The following is a 23,250-nucleotide window of genomic DNA, read 5'->3' as shown; positions in this document are numbered from 1 at the left end:
CCAAGAAGCCGCAGCAAGCAGGACAGACCAACACCGAGACCGGGAACCGAGATGTCTGCTCCAACCGGGGGCCTCGGCGGAGCGTCATTCACCCCGGCCTTTTGGTTCTTCTGCCAGAGAACAGAAACCTCAAGGCTTGTATCCGGGCTCAGGATGTCTAATGGATTTGTTTGCTTATGTTTTGGGGCCACACCTGGCAGTGCTACTGCTCAAGGGGTGCTCCTGGCCTTGCAACTCAGGAATTACTCCTGGGTTTGAGGATTTTCTGAGATGGGAAGGATCAAACCTGGTTGGCAAGAGCCCTACCCACTGCACTATCTCTTCGACCCTGAAGAATTTTTTAAAGCTAAATTATAGATAGGGCCACACAATTTCACTGTCCTCTGGGATTCAGAACTCTGGAAATGTTCCTTCACTCTCTGTGATTTGCTTATGGTTCTCATGATCCAACACCTGATGGCGCCGGGGATTCAATCCAGCTTCAGCAGGCAAAGCACGTGTGCCAGCCTCTGACCCACCTCCTGAGCCCTCTGATAGATCCGTTTGATCTTATTTTCAGACCACATGAGGAGGTGTGCAGGGCTTACTCCTGGCTCTGTGCTCAGGGCATTCCTAGACGGGCTCCAAGGACCTTATGGGGTGCCAGGGATGGAACCCAGGGTACTGTGTGCCAGGCAAGCGCCCTACCCACTCTACTATCGTTCTGGCCCTGATGAATTTTTTTTAAAGCTAAATAATAGACAGGGCTGCACAATTTAATTGTCTCTTTGGAATTCAGATGTTAGCAATTTAAAGAGAACTCTGAAAATGTCCGTTCACTCTGCTGCATTCCTGCTGTCAAGGGGAGGGGGCTGGTCTGCCCCTGAGGGAGGGATCCTGCAGGGTAACCAGGCCTCCCCTGCCAGAAATGCTAAAAAAACTTTTCCTAGGATGACAGAATCAGAACAATACACGGCAAACTTATTAAAAATCAAATGAGGAGAAGAAGAAATGAAGGCAGTGTGAGTGCATACCCTTCTTCCCTGCTCCTCGGTGCGGTAGGCGTGTCGGTATAAGCAGGAAAACACAGCTCCTGGAGGCATGAGCTCACTGGTTTCATTCCAGCCATGGGTGTGGCAGAGTCGAGATGCATCTCCCTGACACTTGCGGTATAAGACAGGGTCCAGCCTGGAAGGTCGAGATAAGGTGAGAGTTAAAGGTAAGCTCGCTTAGGATACGTCCTTCCAAAAGCGTGCTAGAGGCTTTTAAGGTGCTTTGCTTTGTATCAGTTCATAATCAACTTTAGTCTAAATGGACTGTGGGTAAGCAAAAATATTCTGGAATTCTGATCTGCAAGAAAACAGTGGTTAATATTTTTTGGGGGGAGGGGAGCGATGTTAGAGTGTTATAAAGCATGTGCTCTGCTCATGGGCTACATTCCCATCCTCTAAGTGATCCAAATGCAAAGGACCCAGGTTCTGGTCAAAGTTCACGGTGAAGGAAAGCACACGTTAGAGCAACAGGCGCAGCTCTGATAGGTCCTGGTGCAAATCAGCAAGCAGGTGCTGCAGCTATTACTGGGCAATCTGCAACTTAAAATCAATTTCTTTTGTACATATGAAAGAAATTTAACCCTGGGGATATTGGACTAAGATCAGGAAGTCACAAGATAACAAAATCTATTCAAATCAACTTCCTTTCTAGCTGGAGAGTCCCTCTCCTTTCTCTCATGCAAAAATAGGCAATGACATTTTTAGTTACACTTACCACTTAAAAACACATGAAATTTAACTTTTAATCTGGAGGCAGAGGATTAAGAACCTCGCTGCCACTGCTGCTTCTCTAAGTAAGCCAGACTGCTTAATTCTGCTCATATTATAATGTCAACCCTGGGAGAGCTTCTGCCAGGGGAAAAAGCTCACATTTAGCAATCTAAGACTCAGGCATTTTTCGGGGGGTGGGGGTGGGGGTGGGGGCTGGGAGGAGTCATAGGTGAAAGGATTAAGGGAGAGGAAAAGCACAATTCTGATTAAGGTAGTAAAATCCTATTTCAGTTTAGAGGGAGCGAGTAAGCACAGGAAACTTCTTAACAAGATTTCTACAGTTCTTTGTTGAGCTAATCTGAAGGAACAGAAATGAAAGCGCACCGACACTTCCAAGTAATCCTCAAGGACTCTCCCTGGCAAAGAATGTGAACACACCAGAAAGGACGGAGGAGGCTGGTGGCCTTGGGAAGCGAGCAGAGGGTTTCCGTCTGGTACTGGCTGCTGGGGAGGCAGGGAGGGAAAAGAAGAGCAGGCAGAGCAGGGGGCTGGAGCAAGACAGGAGAGCGATTCCAGAGCCCGAGCAATGGGACCGCAGGTAGAGCGCTTGCCTTACAGGTTCGATCCCCGGCATCCCATATGGTCTCCCGAGCACTGCCAGGAGTGACTCCTGAGCATCGCTGGTGTGGCACAACCACCCCGCCCACCCCTCTCCCTGCAAAAAAGAACATCAATTCTAGCAATTCTGACTGTTCCACAGATCTTTCCCTGATTTCACCCCTTCCACCCTTTTTGGCCTGACAGGATGAGAAGTGAGCCAAGTTGTCACTTATTGACAGCAGCCTCCTAAGACAGAATAAATTCGGTAATGTAGAATAGTTAAAGAAATGAAAGCAACTTCCCATACCTAGTGCAAATCAATAAAATGAAAATGTGCCGTGATCTCCAGAGAGACACATCTGAAGGGGCCTCTGCTGCCCCAGGCTTTCGAGCCTGAGCCCTTTTGAGACAGAGAAACATGTGACTCTGACTCTCAAAGCCAATGTGGACCTGGAAGGAGGTGGGGGACAGATGTGCAGGGGGCTGTTTAGAAACACTTTTGGAAGCAAGAAAGAAGAGGTGGGGCTGCGAGCAGGTCCAGCTTCCCAGAACTGAACAAAACCAAATCCGAAGGGTTATCTCAAAGTACCAGGGACAATGACAGGAGGCTGAAGCTGGCCCTGCCTTGGCTTCGGAACACTCACTTCCAATCTCGGGAGATGAAATATTGCAGCTCTAAGAGACGGTGCTCACAATCCTCCACCATCTTCTCTGTATATAAATGCTCCATCAGGCAGGAGAGGATCCTGGCAAGAAAACAAGCGCTCTTGAAACAAGATTTCTGGACAACAGGCTCGGGAGTCTCACATCTGTATTTTCTCGGCCCTTCGGAAAAGCCTTAGAGCCATTTCCCCAGGCTAATTAGGGGTTGACTTTGCTGAGAATCATTCAAATGAACTCAAGCCAGGAGTGATTATGCCTCTATCACTCCAGAGCCACTTAGCCAGGAGGTCTCAGCTTATACAAATTCTCTCTGCAGCTGCTTTAGCTTTAACTGTTCATTATGGAAATTTTCTGACACATGTAAAAGAGAATCATGCCATACCCACCACTTCTTCCCCATAGCTAAACCAACCACCAAATTTGTTTTGTTCTTGAGCCGCATCAGAGATGCTCAGGGCTTATTCCTGTTTCTGCACTCAGGAAATAGTCTGTGCAGTGCTCAGGGACCATACGAGATGCCAGGAGCAAACCCAGTTGGCCCCGTGTAAGGCAAATGTCTTACCCTCTCTGCTATCTCTCTGGGCTCAAAATTTGTTTAACTCTCTACCCCTTTGCTGATGCTTTGATACAAACCCCATAGAGCTTATCATTTTACCAATAGCCTCAGCTAATCTCTCTGTAATGTAAAAACATACCCACCAATGGCAATTAATTGTAAAAAGTCATCAAATAATATCCTACTGATTTTTTTTGCAATTATTTCACTTTCCTCCCATCTTTGCTCAAACTGGACACAGGACAGACTGTACCAATTCTTTCACTTATGGAATCCCAAACCTATTTTAACCTGTAGCAGGCCCCTCTCTCTTCTTCTTTCTTGTCTGTTCAGGATAGATGCAGGTTTTTTTTTTTTAAATTGATATTCTTGGCTAAATATTCTTTTTTGTTTGTTTGTTTTTTTGGGTCACACCCGGCGATGCACAGGGGTTACTCCTGGCTCATGCACTCAGGAATTACTCCTGGTGGTGCTCAGGGGACCATATGGGATGCTGGGAATCGAACCCGGGTCGGCCACGTGCAAGGCAAACGCCCTACCCGCTGTGCTATTGCTCCAGCCCCTCTTGGTTAAATATTCTTAAAAAAAAAAATTTTTTTTTGAGCCATGCCTGGAGATCCCTCTGCGCTCAGACATTACCCCTGGTGAGGGCTAGGGGACTATGGTGGGTGCTGGGGATCAAACCCAGGTCGGGTGTGTGGAAAACAAACTCCAACCAGCTGTACTATCTCTCTGGGCCCTCTGGTGATGCTTAGGGGTTACTCTTAGCTGTGTTCAGGAGTTATTAGTCCTGGCATTGCTTGAGAGGTCATGTAGGATGCTGGGGATTGGACACGAGTCGACAAGGCAAGCATCCTGCCTGCTGTACTATCTCTTTAGGCTCATAATATTAGTCTGAAGAGTGTTTTATTGTGTCCTCCAACCACACAAAGCTTTAAGGAACAGCAGCGTTTTAAAATCCTCTACCATAACACGAATTTAGTAGTGTATTCACAGCAGAATGATGATAAACATGGTCTGCATTCATTTTATTGTTGGGTTCTGCAGCTGTAGGCTATGAAGATATTTGCAGCATAGGAAATTTGCTTTGACATGCAACTTGGTTTTATGAGCTGTTTAAATCACATGGAATAAAACTGCCGCACACCACACTTCAACTATAATGAATTACTTTTGGGGCTGGAGTGATAGGACAGTGGGGAGGGCATTTGCCGATTCAGGTTCAATCCCTGGCATCCCTGAGGACCACCAGGAGTGATTCCAGAGTGCAAAGCCAGGAGTAACCCCTGAGCATCACTGAGTGAGGGGCCAAAACAAAAATGAACTCCTTTCCCATGATGATCAAGTAGCCAATGTATAAATCAATAAATAGAAGGAAAAGTACAGAGACACAGTACGTGTTACTTTATCCAGAGTGATTCAACTCTTAAGTATTAAGTGGAATCATTCAGTGACAAATATATAGGCTTGCACATGTTCAATTATTATTAATAGACACTGGTACAATGCTGAACTAGATGTGTCTACGTCAGAGAAGAGACAGAACCAAAGTTTACATTTTATGACTGGCCTTGACAAAAGCTAGTGCCTCTTCCTATTTAGCAAGATTTCAGTTAAGATATTAAATCGGGGGCTGGAGCGATAGCACAGCGGGTAGGGCGTTTGCCTTACACCCGGCCGACCCGGGTTCGAATCCCAGCATCCCATATGGTCCCCTGAGCACCGCCAGGGGTGATTCCTGAGTGCATGAGCCAGGAGTAACCCCTGTGCATCGCCAGGTGTGACCCAAAAAGCAAAAAAAAAAAAAAAAAAGATGTTAAATCGTCCAAAAATCATTTGAAGAGGTGTGCTCCTTGCTGCACTGCCGAATGAAATACAGTGCGGATCAGTCACTTCAAATAAGAACCTACATTGGATCTCCTGAGCGTATGTGTTTGCAGGCTGTCTGGATCACAGACTCGCAGGCTTCATTCAAAGCTCTGTCAATGCGGTAATCAGCACCCGGGTCAGTCTCCTGAATCAGCGTTTGAAGCTGGGTTGAAACAAAATCAAGAAGAAAGTCATTTACACACAGGAAAGGAGAGTGTCATCTTTCTATGTACTCAGTTATCAGTTTGGCATATCACAATGTATTCTAAACAAAGTATTGCAACGATCACTGGCCAAACTTCAAAAGATATTGCCAAGTACTTTCCAACGAGTTTTCTACCTGCTGATACCATTCCATGCCAACCTGTCTGACCCACGACCAGACACTTACAAAACAAAGTATCTCTACAATATGATGTCTGCCTCTTTCCTCACATTAATTATTTGGCAATCAAATGACTAAATCTGACACTCAGTTTTGGTTAGAACCAAAACTGAAAGGTGAAGCACACATGTTAAGACACTTCGCTGGGGCTGGAGAGACAACTCAACAGGCTGGAGCACATGCTTTGCATGCAGGGGGACAACTCTGATTCCTGCTTCCACACGGTCCTCTGAGCACTGTCAGGAGCAACTCTCAGGCCTGAGCCAGAAGTACCCCTGAGTATGATGGGAGTGGTCCAAACCCCCCCCAAAAAACAAATACAGCGATTAAAAAAATAAATAAAAATGAAAACATCCAGTTAGAGACCAAATTTGGTTAAAGGACTCTAAATTTGAACTTGGTTGTAAAGACACTGGCAATAAAACAAACATACTCTGTTTTACTTAAAACAGATGTGGTATCCTTCCACTTGCAAGAAATAGTAATCACAAAAAACTTGAATATAATACTACTTATAATTTTCCATTCTTCCTCCACCATCTTGTATACAAACAAGAGATTTTGTTAGGAGTATAAAAATACTTGTCACTCAAAAATTCTGACAAAAACAATGAGGAAAGAAGAAAAAAAAAATAAACAAGTTGTCACTGTATAGCTGAAACTGAGGAAGTATTATTGTTACTTCCATTCTGATTTTGGGGCTACTCCTGGCAGTGCTGAGGGAACTATGCAGTGCTACAGAATAAAATCTGGGTTCCTGCAGACAAAGTTTGTGCTCCTGCCTTTTGAGTCTAGCTCTGCACTCAGAGGTCACTCCTGGAGGTGCTGGGGGCCTCTCTGGCCCCTGAGGATACATTCTTCAGAGGAAAAAGTCATTTGGGTACCAAGAAAAAGCTTTAAATTAAGGATCAGAAGACCAGAGTTCTATTATTAGTTCTGACTCTGTCAGAATCTGCAGTCAAAACTATTAATTCAGATCTGTAAGACCTGGGCAAAAAAGATTAACTTCTAAGTTCCAGTCCCCCCTCTTCCACTCTTCTTCCTCCCTCTCCCACCCCTGGCTGTGACCAGGGCTTACTCCTGGCTCTGTGCTCAGAGCTCACAGGACCATATGTGGTACTGGGATCAAACCCAGGTCATCTGTGTACAAGGCAAATGCCTTCTCCACTATATATCTCTTTGGCCCAAAATTCTATTTTCTTTTACTGATGAAAATTATGAGACAATCATATATCGAAGAAGGCCATGTAAACCGTAAAGCATTTTACAGATGTAAATAGTGTTACTGCTACAGATGGGGAGCAGATGGTGTTTGGGGTGGGAATCTCAACTAGCAGAAAGCAAATCTGAAGACTACAATTCTCACTGGTCTAGGCTCCATTTTCCTGGAGGCCTGTTTGTGTCATGCATTTAGCCTGTAGGAACTGAAATTCTCTGATCCCACACACTTGACCTGCAATCGTACAGGGGTGCCTAGAATAGCACCAGCTCATCACTACTGATCATAGAGCATAAAGCAACTCTATCTCGCCATCCTAACATAAATCAATAATCATGACTGAAGAAATATTAACAATTTTCAATATTCTGTAACAAAAGTTACTTACACTAATTCTTGGGCAGTTTACGGAAAATGTGGTGGGTGGTTGGTAGGAAGATCACTGTCAAGCAACAACCAATTTTACTTACAACACTGCTGACAAAGACTGAAATATTAACAGCTTCTTCTGAGATGAGTCAGCCTAGGAGTCTGAAAGTCTCTGCAAGAAATCTATCAGTTAAAATCTATGGCTGACAGGCAAACTGGAGACTTCAGAATGGATATAGCAGACGGTGATACTGAAAGGGGAAAAATCAATGCCCCATAATCTCCAGCCGGCAAATGGCTTCAGGGATCATGACCACCGGGGACTCCACGAACAGTGTGGGAAATAACTCGAAGCAACCTGGGTTGCTCCACGGTTAGACATCTGGTGCAGCCCGGACTGCTTAGAAAGAACGCTTCCAAGAAATGACTGGATGGTAAGCTGGCAGTCATGTTTGGTCGTGGAGAAACTGGGACTGGACATTCTCAGCCATAAAGAAAGCCCAAGCTTTTATGATTCAGAAAAGTATATACTCATTAAGATAATGATTATCTTTATGCTCCCCAGTTTACCATTTCCTGACAGACCATTAAACCAAAGAATTAAGCAGGAAAACAGGGAGAAATCAATGGTTGATCACAGACAGGTACCTAAGTCTATTTGTGTCAGGGAAAAAAAAAAACCCAAAATAGGAAAATAATAAATATGCAAAAAAAGAAACCCATTCAAACACAACCTCAGGGGCTGAAGTGAGAGCTCAACAGGCCAAGCACAAAGCCCAGGGGCAGCTGCCAGCACTGGCAGAGACTCGGCCTCTGGGGCTTGAGAGAAAGCCCAGCAAGGGAAGGCGCCTTGCATAAGACCGTGAGGGTTTGGTCTCTGAGCACAGGGCAGAGAGCAAGGAGGAAGCCCTGAGAACAGCTCCCGCCTCCCACAGTAGTCCCTAAATCTCTTTTTGGATCACTCATGACTCAAATTTTTGTGAACAAAGGCTAAAGCCCACTAAGTCCATAAATATAAGAAACAAAGTGTTTCTTTTCTACTTGGCTGAGTTTAAGGTGGGCAAAACCACATACTTTACTCTTTTAGGCTAATCTGTGTTGGAAAACACCTAGTTTCTGGGTAGAAAAGATGCAGTGGGTAGCACTTATCTATCTTTCAGGTTGATCACTAAGTCTTTTAGCAAGATACATTTTTCAAAGCCCTGGAGGTAAACCTGATGCCTCAAAAGAAAGTCAAACCAACTTCTTTTCTCTTCTTTGTTCATCTTAGTACAAGTAAAACCTCAAGAAAAAGAAAGGTGGGGGCTGGAGCGATAGCACAGCGGGTAAGGCATATGCCTTGCATGTGGCTGACCCGTGTAACATCCCATATGGTCCCCTGAGCACCGCCAGAAGTAATTTCTGGGTGCAGAGCCAGGAGTAACCCCGGTGCATCTCTGGGTATGACCCAAAAAACAAAAAACAGAAAACAAACAAAAACAGAAAAAAAAAAAAGAAAAAGAAAGGTGGAGCCTGAGTTATAGGACAGCAGGCGAGGGGGGTGTGCTGTACCTTGCATGAGGCCAACCCTGGTCTGATCCCTGGCACCCACACAATCTATTAAGCCCTATCAAGAGTGAACCCTGAGCACCACTAGTTGTGGCCCAAAATCCAAAAAAGAAAAGATTACTCCCAACTGTATCTACAACCCCTATTCCATGCTACATTAAGGACGAAATACATTATTTTCTTTTTAAATGGATGAAGTGCAAACATAGGAGGCCTTGACTCATTCCTGGCCTGCGACCCAGCACCCCCCTTTCACCACTCTGTGGTGTCCCTAATACAGCCACTCCTGAGGCCACTGAGCCACCAGCTCAGACCATGGTTGGTTCTGGAAGCTGTCCTAGTAGGCTTGGTACTGTGGGTAAGAAGGGATGTTCATTTACCTTCTGTCCAAGGAATGCATAAATTCCTGTCTACATAATATTTCCTGGGTGAGAGCGAGCAACCCAATCTGAGATAACATTATACTCAATACCAACATTCTAAAATTTAATTTTTATATGACCAATGGAACATTAAATGAATATTCAATTTTTATTTCTGTATTTTTAGAAGAGTTTAAAGTCAGCAAATCTGACAGCAATCCACCTAGCAAGTATGAAAGCACTATCCAATATTCATTTTTTTGGGGGGGGGAGGGCAGGGTTCACTCCTGGTGGTGCTTAGAGGCTACTCCCAACTCCGTGCTCAAAGGTGGTTTTCCTGATGATATTTGAGGGATCAAGTGGCATCAGTCTCACACATGCCCAGCAAGCACTTTATTACTGAGCCATAGTCTCAGCCTCCAATACTCAGATTTTGACAAACATGCCCACCATGACATAAAAGACCCCTTGTGGTTCCTTGTAAGGTTTCCCTGAGGAGAGAGCCTCAGCCTTCTCACTCAGGAGGAAACTACACTGTTTAGCTGTCTGCTTTGATTTTTGGGTCACACCCAGCTGAGGTCAGGGCTCCCTCCTGGTGCTGCTGGCGGGGGGGTGGGGAGAGCCGTATATGGTTGCTGCCGGTAGAGGTCGCAGCCCAAGTGGTCATGTACAAGGCCAGTACCTTACCTCCTGTATTCTTTCTCCAACCCATAAATTACTGCTGACCTTTTTGTTTCTGGGCCACAGCCAGCCATGATCAGCTCCGGGGACACCGGTGCTGGGGGCTAGGGATCCAGCAGAGTGGGCCATACACAAGGCAGGCAGGCTCTGCACCATCTCTCCGGCCTGGGCAGAATGAGCTTTGTATTCTGTGCTTCCTGAAGTAAGTACTGGCCTAAACAGCATCAGTGCTGAGGCCAGAAGATAGCGCAAGGTCTGAGGTCCTTGTCTTGCACATGGCTGACCCTTGCAGGCACCGTATGGTCCACCAAGCACTTCCGGGAGCAATCCCTGAGCAGAATCGACCCTTGTGTACCACTGGGTGTGGCCCAAACTCTACCTACGCTCCCCACGAAATAAATAACCCAAGAGGGGAGAGATACTGGGCCCCAGAGTTAGCCAACAGCGTGGATCACAGATGTTGCAGACTGGAGGGCTGGATTCGATAACTGTGGTTGGCTTGGATTTGGTCCATGACACCACACAGGACCAGGCCTGCAAACCTTGCCAGGAGTCATCCCTGAGTGCAGAACCAGGAGTAAAGCCCTGAGCATGGCCAGGTGTGGCCCCCAAATACAAAACAAACAAACAAAATAAACCAGAAAAGGCACCTGTGCTGCCTGAGCCCATGTGGTGCCTGAGCACATGTGTTGCCTGCATCTCCCCTCTTGAGATGTGCACTTTCATGAAAGCTTCCATATCTAATGCTGGGTTTGTGCAGAGGCTCTCTCCGTCCTTGGAGAAGCCCACGTTCTACCTTGAGCATGTTACTCTCTAGCTTCCCTTCCATCCTCACTTCAAACAAACCTCCAAATAAAATCTGTTTTACTTCAAATAAATAAGTAAACCAAATGACCCAATGAAAAATGAAATAAGCTGGAAGAGTTTCAGAGAGTGTCTGTGTTCAAAAGAGGCGTGTGGCACTTCAGGAGGCTGCAGGAATGCTTCTCTTACCGCCTGCTGGCAGTTGATTCCCAGGTTCCCCTTCTCTCCGCGAACCACTTTCATCAGACAGTGCAGGGTGCGGCCTTTCCGATGTAATCCGGAGCAGTGGTGTTCAATCTCCGCCCGACAGCTCAGGATGATCTCAGGGCTCAGGGAAAAGTCCTCCATGAGCATGCGCCGGTAATCCAACATCTCCCCCTGGCACTCACTGCTCACCTGGCGCCCTAAGTTAGGAGAAGCCACAACATACAGGGGGTGAGTAGCAGGATTGGGTGTGACCACACACCAATGTAACAGACCAGTTATGTAGGATCTAAAAAAATCCAGAACCTTGTAGAAACTCAGCCGATGGGGGTAGGTGGTTCTATAACATCGATTTTGCACAAATTAATCAATAGTACAATTAATTACTTGCTGATGGAAGTCTTATCAATAATCAATGGGGTAAAAATAAATGCAAGTCAGAATGATCCCTGCAGAACAAAGCCTGTGGAAAGCACTCAGCAGCCCTCCCTATCCACAAAAAGCGCTGTCCAAGACCCCCGGGATGCCCAAAGCCTGATGTGAAACCGAAACCTACAGAAACTGTCTTTCCTACACACCCATACTCAGGATAGTTTTCTGGTGGTGGTGGGCACACCTGGCACTCAGAGGTCCCTGCCAAGTATATGCTCCAGCACTTCAAGCCACCTCTCTGGTACCCATGATGAAGTTTGATCTATAAATGATGTACACTGAAAGATCAATAGCAATAAAATAAAACAATGTGTTATAATAAAATTTATGTGAATGTGGTCTCTCAAAATATCTTATTGTACCTAATGACTGAACTGCGGCTGACCACGTGTAACTAACACCCCAAATTAAGAGGGGGACTACTGGACGTCTCAAATAGTCACTCCTGCTCCCCTACCTTCTTTCAGTAGTAAATGTCAGCCAACTTGGAAAAATTATTTTAAAAAAATCAGAACAGCTTTACTGAGGTATAATGAAATATGGTAAACCATAAATATTTAAAGCATTTTCTTTGATGAGTTTACATCAGTGAAAACTAAGTATAACCAGGACAATGAACATGTATGTCAAGTTTATGTCCTTTCACTTTACTTATAGCCTTTCTTTTGGGGGGGGTCACACCCAGTGATACACAGGGTTATTCTGGCTCTGCACTCAGGAATTATTCCTGGAGGTGCTCCGGGGATCAAATGGGATACTGAAAATCGGACCCGGGTCGGTCGCATGCAAGGCAAACACCCTACCCGATGTTCTGTCACTCCGCCCCCCTACTTTTATTTATTTATTTGGGGGGGATCCACACCCAGCGATGCACAGGGGTTACTCCTGGCTCTGCGCTCAGGAATCACTCCTGGCGGTGCTCAGGGGACCATATAGGATGCTGGAAATTGAACCCAAGTCAGCCGCATGTAAGGCAAACACCCTATTCGCTGTGCTCTAGGCTCCCCCATTTTTAAAAGGATTATTATTTTGGTTTTTGGGCCATACCTGGTGATGCTCCAGGCTAACTCCTGGCTCTATGCTCAGGAATCACTCCTGGTGATGCTTGGGGGACCTATGACAAGTCGGGTCTCAAACCCGAGCCTGGAGCATGAAAGGCAAAGGCCTTACCCACTGCATGTCTCTCTAGTCCTTAATATCCCTTTATTGTAGACTCCAGCCCACCGACCCCATCTCTAGGCAACTGGTGACATGTTTTCTCTGACTATAGATTAGTTTACTAGTTTCACATTTTCAAGGTTATATATGGAATTATACAGAGTAAGGCTCTTTCATTTGAAATCTTTTATTTAGCATAATTATTCTGAAATTCACCCATGCATCAAGAGCTCATTTCTTTCCATTGTTGAGTTGTAACAAGTCTTCAATGTAGACCCTTCATCTGCTGGTGGAGCTATTCGAGTGAGAAGCTATTACAAAGCTCTTATGATTATTCAGGTATTCAGGTATAAGAATTATATGGAGATATGTTTTTATGTGCCTTAGGTAACCTAGGAATTACAAGAATAGGTCATATTTTAGATGTATATTTAACATTTTCAGAAATGAGTGAGGTATTTTCCGAAGTGGTTGTGCTGTTTTAAATTCCTATCACAGTGCACGACAGCTTTAGTCCCTTAAATTGTTGGTCTAACATTAACCATCTGAATAACTTTTCTAAAGCATCTGCTCATATTCTTTGGCCATTTATTCTTGGAGGGTTTCTTTGTTTTCTTACTAATGTACACTTAAAATACTACTTCTCCGGTCCCCCGTGTAATTTCTTCTTCTTCAGGAACTCAGGTATCACTCCTGGCAATGCTCAGGGGACCATAGAGAGTGCCAGAGATCAAAGTTGAGTATGCTATGTACAAGGAAAGCGTCCTACCCACTGAACTCTCTGTGGCCCCCAGAGAATTTCTTTTCTATTTTTCTTTTTGGGTCACACCGGTGATGCACAGGGGTTAGTCCAGGCTCATGTACTCAGGAATTACTCCTGGCGGTGCTTGGGGGACCATATGGGATGCTGGGAATCGAACCCGGGTCGGCCGAGTACAAGGCAACACCCTACCTGCTATGCTACCGCTCCAGCCCCCCAGTGAATTTCTTAATCCTACCACAATTACAAGAAGTTGGTTGTTACAAGCCAAATTTTTGTTTTACAAATGAGAAAAATGAGCACTGAAGAAATTAAGGAAAGTAAGTACAGGTGGGCCACCAGGTCCTGTAGGCCTGGAATGAGCCTTCTGACCGGAGTCCGTGCTCAAGGCTCAGGTCCCAGGCACAGATGCGCTCAGAAAGAGACAACGTGGGAGAAAGCCAGCAGGGAGGGTTAAAAGACCTGAGACTCCAAAATGGAAGAGAGGAGAGAGAGAAATGGACTCGTACCTCGATGCACAGCTGACTCCAGACACATGAGTAGGTAGGAGAGCCTGGCTTCCCGGGAACGAGGAAGGTTTTCCACATTACACCGGTATTTCTTCAAGTCACTCTTACAGGATTTGGCCAGTGAGTAGCTGACTTTATAATCCTGGGCAATCAGCTTCTGTCGGGTGGTCAGTGCTTCTCGACACTGAAGAGGAAAGCAAAAGAGTCGTGGGAGGGACGGCTTGAAAAGTCGAAAGGGAAAGTCATGAAAGATATCAGTGCATCCATGTACCCAATCCAAGCACAGCCCCATGGCCAGGTCCACTGTGGTTGTTACCCCAATGGATCAGAACTGAGCTCTAGCAGAGGGCAAGGGATCTGGCTGTGTGTCCCACGAGCGGAACATATTCCTGTTATGCGTGAGGCCTGAGGTTTGATCCCTGGTCAGGCAGAAAAACAAACTCAATACCAAAACAATTGTGTGGCCAGAGAGAGATGCTGGTGGGAAGGCAATTGCTTTGCCAGTGCTGCACTGCATACGGTCTCAAAGCACCCAGCGAGAACCACCAGGAGTAATTCCTGAGCAATGCTGGGAGTAGCTGGTATTGTTCAGAAACTGCTCAACAACAACAATAACAAAATGTTTAAAAATACAAACACTTGTGTGTTGAACTAGCACAGTTAAAGTAAGGGCGAGTGGCGGTGGCAAGTCTGGGAGCTCTCCAATGAGTGGCTGACTGCCACGTCCCAGTCGCTGTCCTGGACAGGGCCTCTGGCAGGCTCTCTCTACCAAGCTGACAAAGCACTCTCCGACTCCAACAAGATTCCTAGAGATCTGTCACCAGAACTGAGGTGGTCAGTAATAAAACATTTTGTGAATTACATATAACCATACAATTACTTTTAAAATTGTTCAATAGTCAAGTCACTGTCACTGTCATCCCGTTGCTCATTGATTTGTCTGAGTGGGCACCAGTAACGTCTCTCGATGTGAGACTGATTGATCTGTTTGTTACTGTTTTTGGCATATTGAATACGCCACGGGTAGCTTGCCAGGCTCTGCCGTGCGGGCGCGAAACTCTCGGTAGCTTGCCGGGCTCTCCGAGAGGGGGGGGGAGGAATCGAACACAGGTTGGCTGCGTGAAAGGCGAACACCCTACAACTGTGGTATTGCTCCAGCCCCAAACAGACAAAAAGAGTTAATTAACGGTCTATGAAACACACTGGTTTGGTTAGTCTAACTTTCCTGAGTAGAAAGGCTGGTGGTTTCAGAATGATGTAAAAATGTTCCAATCTTCCTCCCAAAAGCCAATAATCAAGGTTCGCTCTTCAAGCCCAAACACATATCTCACTTGCTTGTCTGTTTCTTTGCTCTCTTATTTCTCTCTTGAATACACTTCCCCTCTTTCTTTCCTTTCACATCTTTCTTTCATTCTCTTTTTTGAGGGTGGGGGCTGGGGGCACAGCCAGCAGTGCTCAGGGTTACTCCTGGCTCTGCACTCAGGAATTACTCCTGACGGTACTTTAGGAACCATACGGAGTGCCGGAGGTTAAACCTGGGTCAACCCATGCCAGGCAGAGCCCTGGCCGCTGTACTCTTGCTGTGGCCTTTCCCCTCAAGCTTTCTAAGCAAGCTTCATTCAATGAAACTATCTAGATTCACTTCAAACAAAAACCAAAATACTTCAATTTTGCTACCCAAATTGATTCCCAATTAGCTTCGTACTACCTAGGTACCACAATGAAAGCTTTATTTTCCGGGGCCAGAAGCCACAGAAGAGTGGGTAGGGTGCTTGCTTTGATGCAGCTGACCAGAACCGGATCCCCAGCACCTCACTGGTCCCCTGAGTATGCCAGGAGCGCAAGACCCTGAACTCCGATGGCCCCAAAACAACAACAGCTTCATTTCCCTTTTAAGCAAAATATCTTTGGCTCCCTACTAAAAGCCAAATTTCATCTCTGGAAAGGTAAGTTTCACTAGTTCTTTATATTTAGAATAAATATACCAGAATATTGCTTGAAGAGTTTGAGAAAGTCTTTGGAAACAAAATATTGATTTGCTTCACAGTAATACTTACTTTTTCACTCATGGATTCTTCGAATTTATGATTGAATAGGCACTTATAGACTCTGCCTTCACCAGCTTGCGTCTGTAAGGCAGAACACAGACAGCGTGACAAAGATGGCAAGCTGAGCAGCCACCATCATACCGAGAACTTCTCTGTTCCTATAATGGTGTGTACTTTTGAACAAATGGCTCATCCATTCATTAATTTACAAGAAAATAATGCCCTGCAGTAAAAATGAAAAAAGCTTCCCCTGAGATTTCTTGCTATTGTCACTGTTCCGAGGCCATTTCTCCTGGGGAACCCAGGGACGTGTCAGAGAGTCCCCTTCTTAGAACTTTCTGCTAGGGTCAGTCCAACCCTTACAAACTGCAATGGTTAAAGCCGAGAACTGGAAACAACAGGCAGCTCGGGAGCATCTCCCGTCCTTCCCACTGTGGCAAGGACAGACTCGATTCCATTTAAAGGCTTAGAAAACCGTTTTTAAGGATCTGCTGATAGTAGTAGTCAAGGATTGATTTATTTATTTTCAAGGACTGATTGTAAACATAAGCCTGTTTTCTTCATCTCAGCTAAAAACACAGAAATGAGTAATATAGTGAAGTTTTACTCACTGAATGAATGCAAATGGGATTCCCTGGTAAAATGAATCCTACAGATAAAAGTGGGCTTCTAAGAATGACAAGAAAAAGTAAGATAAAGCAGAAAAACAATGTGTGGAGATTGTTGGAAGCCAACTGCTAGCTGGATGCTGACTCACGCAGGCTGGGCACTCCATACTACTTTGCTAGCCCAGGACCAGCTCCATCTTCTATTTCAGTAGCTTTTCTACATGTGAGGGATTATGCTGGCTTATTTCATTTTGGAATAAACTATTAAAAATATTTTTAAGAGGAAAGAAAGAGAAGAAAACAGCTTTGAGCTGACTCACATTTTCACAGAAGCGCTCTCGATCATCTCGGCAAGCAAAATATAAATGCCGGTCTAGATGGAAGTCGTCCGAGGACAGCTCGGCTACCCGCAGGATGGCTTTCTTGCAGAGCTCAGAGACTTGAATCTTGGGGTCTCTTTCTTCCGCCTCCTTTACCAGGCCTTTCTCCAGGCAAGAGACCACCTCACCCTGTGAATGTGCATCCTAAAACACAAAGAACACAAGTGCTTTGAAATCCATGCAGCATGGGGCCGAGAGCTAGTATAGTGGGGAGGGTGTTTGCCCTGCACACAGCCAACCTGGGGTCCATCCCCGGCACCCCAGATGGTCCCCTGACCTTGATGAGATGACTAGGAGTAATTTCTGAGTGCAGAGCCAGGAGTAACCTCTGAGTGTCAGTGGGTATGGCTCAGCTCTACTCCCCCCCACTCCTTTGTAAAAAATCCATATAGCAACCAGCAACGAGTTTCAAATAAACATTGCTTGCTTTTGTGTAAATGTGTTTAGATACTTACTGATATGCTAACCACCCTCATTTATTATTTTTTTCTTTTTGGGTCACACCCAGCAATGCTCAGGTGTTACTCCTGGCTTTGCACTGAGGAATTACTCCTGGCAGTGCTTGGGGGACCATATGGGATGCTGGGGATCGAACCCGGGTCGGCTGTGTGCAAGGCAAATGCCTTATCCGCTGTACTATCGGTCTGGCGCCCTCATGTATGTTTTAACACCTTAGGATTCTATGAAATTCCTAAAATTTGTGCCTTTTGTACATTCCACCTAAGGAGGGATCACAGCATTTGTTAAGTTTTAAAAAGATCTGCTGAGCTGAGAATGTTCTGGAAGCACACTAGGCTAGCAGCTTCTCACGCCTTCGTGACCGCAATCTGTACTTAACCATGAGCAATATGGCTCTGCACAGTTTAGAAACCTCTGATGAGCAAAAGGGGCTTTGAAATCTCTCTAAAGCGGTCAGAAAAACTCCCCTCCACCCCCCCACTTCAATAATTTAATAGTAGCACACAAGTTTGTCTGCCTCTGGCCTACTCAGATGAGACCTACCCAAAACTACTTTCTTAAATAAAAGCAAATCTGGGATTAGATAAACAGTACAGTAGATGGGGTGCTTGTCTTGCACACAGCCCACCTGGGTTCGATCCTGAGTATTCCATATGTTCCCCTGAACACCGCCAGGAGTAATTGAGTAATTCCTAAGATCAGTGCCAAGATTAAACTCTTGAGCATAGCTGGGTGTAGCCCAAACATTTTTTAAAAAGAAAAGCAAATCTCTGATATAATGAAGATTTAGATAGAAACATATGGTCAGTAACATGATTTCACAATAAAAAAATGTCTTATACCAAATTTTAGTAACCCATAACTTGCATCGATGGTTGCTAGCAATGAGGTTTTAATAATACAAAAAAAGTGAAAATACTAACAAAAGTCAGCTCGATTTAGAATCAGTCTTTTATTTTATTTCTGGGCTCAAGTGGTGCTCAAGGGTTACTCCCAGCTCTGCACTCAGGAATCACTCCTAGCAGGCTCATATGGTCCCCCAGGCCCTGCAGAAATGATCTCTGAGCACAGAACCAGGCGTAAGTCCTGAGCACTCTCAGGTATGTGTCCCCCACTCCCAAAAGAGGCAATGTTTTAATTTTTATATACTTTACTCTGTATCTAAAAAAAGACCTGAGACAGATAACACATCTCAAAAAAGTAGACAAGAACTCAATTTTCATCTCCATTCTCCATTCATATAATCCAGTCTCCATTTCAATATTTTTGGTGTTGTCTGTGACATCACTAGATATAGAGAAAAAAAAATCTGAATTAAAGTCATCGATTAAAAGCAAGAAATGAGGGGCAGAGCAACAGTACAGTTGCCTCGCCAACCCGGTTTTGATCAATGGCACCCCATTAGAGTCACCTAAGCCTCTCCAGGAGTGACCCCTGAGTACAGAGCCCAGAGTAAGCCAGAGCACCACCAGGTGTGGCCAAAAGCCAAAATTAAAAAAAAAAGGGGAGGGGGCAAGAAGTGATACAATCATTTAACTATGGGATGAAAAGTATGAAAGTGATAATAATATCCTACTACATGCTGGAATGGAGTGATAGCACAGGGGTAGGGCGTTTGCCTTGCACATGGCCGACCCGGGTTAGATGCCTCCATCTCACTCGGAGAGTATCCCGCCTGCACGGCAGAGCCTGGCAAAATACCTGTGGCGTATTCAATATGCCAAGAACAGTAACAAGTCTCACAATGGAGACGTTACTGGTGTCCGCTCGAGCAAATCGATGAACAGGACGAAAATGCTACATACTCTCAATTCCTACATGGGGGGGCCTCATTGTACTTTTATCTTTTCAGAGGATGTAAATAATATACCCTGTACTTCTGGAGATCTGAGATTTTGTTTTAACAGTATTTATTTAGAAAATTCTAAAGCTCTTACGAATAGTTCTAAAATGAGTATTATTTTGAAAAAAATTTAAAAAAATGAGTATTATTATTTGGGAAAAAAATATGATTAGGGGCAGACAGACAGTTTGGCAAGTAAGCACTTGCCTTACACACGACCCACCCAGGTTTGACCCCAGTACCACAGAGTCTTCTGGAGCATGGCCAGGAGTGGTCCCTAAGGCCCACTTGGTGTGTGCCCCCCCCCCCCCCAGGAAAAATGTGTTTGCTGTTCTGCAATGGCAGTTTTAGATTCACAGAGGCAGGGTACAGATTAGCCACAAGCCCCCCTGCTTTGCTCTTTGGAGGAAGTTAGTTCAAAGCCAGTCTCGAGCCATCGATATGACGAGCCATTCCCTTCTGTGGTCAGAAAGGGCAAGGAAGGCCCGTGGACAAGCCCCACAATGGACTCTGGGAAGGAGCGGGCTTTTATAGAAAAGCAGGGTAAGTCCATCTCACAGCTTCTAGAACCTCAGACAGCTTTGATGCTGGAGTGGCGCTGAGATCACCAATCCTAAAAGGGATATACAGCGAAAGATAAAAGTGACAAAAATGTACCTATGATGGCTGGCAGGAAGTTTTTGCTATTTTAAGAGTGATAAAACTGTCCAACTGTCACGCGGCTGGGCTCGACCATTGCTATTTTCTGCAGCCCTTTCAGTCACTGCAGGGAAAGGAGGTTTTCCACTGACCACTCAGACGGTGGGTGGGAGGCGAGGCAGCGACTTGTAAGTGTTCACCAGGGAAGAACTACTACAAAGAGGTGAAGCAAAAAAAGCCCCACTCCGGTGGGGGCCACTTGGTCATAGTGCGGAAGTGCCACCACTGACAGTGGAAAGGACGCCCAGAAGACTTCCAGGAAGGTATCAAAAACTTAGGGTTGGCATGGAATTGAATCAAATACTCTAAATAAAGTCTGAGGAGTTTCCTGAATTACCAGGGTGACTCAGGTGACCGAATTACTTTGGTACCTTCTAGAATTGGCTGGGAAGGGAAAAAACAAACAAACAAACCTACTTTATATATGAAAATAAATAAATTAATAAAAAAATTTTTTTTAAGTGCCTGAAAGTTTGTTTTTCTGCTGCTGCACAAGCATGATCCCAGAGGCCAAATGAACTACTTTGGACACCAGCAGCTCGCAGAAATGCCTCTAGACTGTGAACTGAGCCACTGCCCCATGCAGCGCCAGTGGGAAAAGGGTTTCTCTCATTCAACCCTTCTGTTCCAGGCACAGCACGGAGATAACCACTTTTTGAGCACAAAATGGAGGTACCAACCGGCTGCTGCGGAACACGCGGGAGGCGGGGGGTACCGGCCCCACCCTCCGCCAAGATTTAAGCACAGTGGCCACACTCGAGGCCTTTCCGCTGCTGCACGAGCATGATCCCAGAGGCCAACTAAACTACTTTGGACACCAGCAGCTCGCAGAAATACCTCTAGACTGTGAACTGACCCACTGCCCCATGTGGTGCCAGCGGGGTAGGGTTTCTCTCTCCAGGCTTTTCCATCTTATGAGCACCACAAAAGGGAAGTAAAAGCTTGCAGTGATGCAATTTCTGGCAGATTTTCCCTGGACTTTATACAGAAATCCAAAACCATGCAGCCACAACAGCGGCCGTGCGACCTAATATCTCTTAATTGTCAGCAATGTGAAACGGTTCCTTTTTAGCAGGTCTGACTTTGGGGGGAAGCTCCAAACAATAATAGTGTTTTTGTTGAAATATTGAAGGTAATCAAAGTAGCAACCGTGTCTCTAGATTGTGAACAAAGCCATAGCCCCACGCCGGCCGAGGAAATATCCTTCTTTCTCGTTTTTTCCCCCTTTTTGGGGAGAAGTGGCATGGCATCCGCCATATTATGAGGTCTATTAAGCATGTACGAACTTGGTGGCTCAGGAGGGAGTAAAAAAAATAAAATAAAAAAGATAAAAAAAAGGGGGCCGGAGCGATAGCACAGCGGGTAGGGCGTTTGCCTTGCACGCGGCCGACCCGGGTTCGATCCCCGGCATCCCATATGGTCCCCCGAGCACCACCAGGAGTAATTCTTGAGTGCAGAGCCAGGAGTAACCCCTGAGCATCGCCGGGTGTGACCCAAAAAGCAAAGCAAAAAAAAAAAGATAAAAAAAAGGTATGTACTTGAACAGTGGGATGCTTGGGCAGTCTTGGACCGGGGCCGATACCAGCGCACGCTCCACTGAGATTCGACCCAGGTGGCCACACTTTTGTGCGGCCGCTTCGCTGCTGATTGACCAGGATCCGGAGGCCAACTAGACTACTTCTGGTCTCAGAAACTGCTTGCAGCCATGTTTCTAGACTGTGAACTAAGCCATAGCCCCACGCTGGCCGAGGAGGGGAAATATCCTTCTTTCTCACTTTTTTCCCCCTTTTTGGGAAGAAGCGGTGTGGCATCCGCCATATTATGAGGACTATTAAGCAGGCACAAACTTGGGGGCTCGGGAAGGAGAAAAAAAAAAAGGAGTTATGTACTTGGACAGTGGGACTTCATATCTCTTCATTCTCAGCAATGAAAAGCTAATTATCAAATGCTTCCTTGGCAGGAGGGCCGTCTTTTTTGTGGGGGAAACTCCAACAACAATAGTGAGTTTTGTGTTGAAATATGGAATGTAATCAAGATAAAGAGAAAATGAAGTGAAATTTATCAGTTACGCAGGCGAGGTGGGGGGGCAGGGGGTGGGAGGTATACTGGGGTTTTTGGTGGTGGAATATGGGCACTGGTGAAGGGATGAGTGTTTGAGTATTGTATAACTGAGACATAAGCCTGAGCTTTGCAACTTTCCACATGGTGATTCAATAAAATAAATAACTTAATAAAAAAAAAAGTGCCTGAAGAGATGCCCTGACTGGTCTGAAGAGAGGGCAGTGCTGACCAGCACACAACAGACAGCACCAACCCTCTCATCTAAACTGTGGTGGCAGTCCGGAATCAGCGAGGGAAGCCTGGACGCCACAGGGCAGAGAACAGCCAGGGCTAAGGGGCTCAGGGCTCCCTCTCCGTCAGAGCCCAGCAGAAGGTCAGTGAACAGGGCTCTCGGTCTCAGATGGCCTCTCCCACCAGTACCTAAGGACTTCTCCAGAGTTTATTTTCTTTTTGCTAAGAAAAAGAAAGGGGGGGATGGAGAGAGGGGGAGAGGGAGGGAGGGGTGTGAGGGGGTGGAGAGAAAGAGAGAAAACACATTTCCTCAAATCTCCCCATTGTAATCTCTGGACAATGACAAAGATAAGACAAGCTATAGGGCTGGATCCATAGCATAGCAGGTTGGGTGTTTGTCTTGCACACGGCTGACCCCAATTCAATCCCTGGCATCCCGCATGGTCCCTGAGCCTTCCAGGAGCTATTGTTTTTTTTTTTGGGGGGGGGGGTTACACCCAGCGATGCTCAGAGGTTACTCCTGGCTTTGCACTCAGGAATTACTCTTGGCGGTGCTTAGGGGATCATATGGGATGCTGGGAATCAAACCCGGGTGGGCCACATGCAAAGCAAACGCCCTACCCGCTGTGCTATTGCTCCAGCCCATCAGGAGCTGTTCTTGAGTGTAGAACTAGGAACCCCAGAACTCCTGAGTGCCCCCCCATCCTACCTAAAAAAGAACAAGCTATAATTACGAGGAAGAAACCAGTTAAGAACTTACTTCCTTTTCCATCTTTACTAAAACTAATTCTTCTGTGATGAAGATAACAATGTATCATAACTATAGACTACCTTCTTACAAGTCATCCCAAATACTTCTAATATCTAAATAACTCTTTATACTGATATACTTACATAAAAAAATCTGTGAGAGCTGTATTCATAGAAAAATTAAATAACTAAAGTCTCTACTAATCTAATTACTGTTCTGAAACAAACATGATAATGCCAGAGGAACAGTATTGATAACCAGGAAGTGGTCTAAAGGCTTGAACACTACTAGTTTTCCATATGGCAGGTA

The 23,250-nt window shown here is 45.5% G+C and overlaps 1 protein-coding gene across 1 annotated transcript in view; it reads right to left on the bottom strand.

Annotated features, from left to right (window-relative positions):
- The window catches only part of GLG1 (golgi glycoprotein 1), a 115,049-nt gene that overhangs the window by 20,210 nt on the left and 71,589 nt on the right, over window positions 1–23,250 (bottom strand). The window contains exons 5-11 of the mRNA XM_004600525.2: window positions 16,838–17,041; window positions 15,919–15,990; window positions 13,862–14,045; window positions 10,988–11,202; window positions 5,472–5,593; window positions 2,987–3,088; window positions 1,014–1,167 (exon numbers count right to left, since the gene is read on the bottom strand). Of these exons, the coding sequence (XP_004600582.1) occupies window positions 1,014–1,167; window positions 2,987–3,088; window positions 5,472–5,593; window positions 10,988–11,202; window positions 13,862–14,045; window positions 15,919–15,990; window positions 16,838–17,041 (1,053 nt within the window). The remainder of the gene's footprint in view (window positions 1–1,013; window positions 1,168–2,986; window positions 3,089–5,471; window positions 5,594–10,987; window positions 11,203–13,861; window positions 14,046–15,918; window positions 15,991–16,837; window positions 17,042–23,250) is intronic.

Source organism: Sorex araneus, chromosome 8 (genome assembly GCF_027595985.1).
Source record: "Sorex araneus isolate mSorAra2 chromosome 8, mSorAra2.pri, whole genome shotgun sequence".
Taxonomy (NCBI): Eukaryota; Metazoa; Chordata; class Mammalia; order Eulipotyphla; family Soricidae; genus Sorex; species Sorex araneus.
Note: the sequence above shows the minus strand (reverse complement) of the source record. Positions and strands in the feature narration are given on the sequence as shown.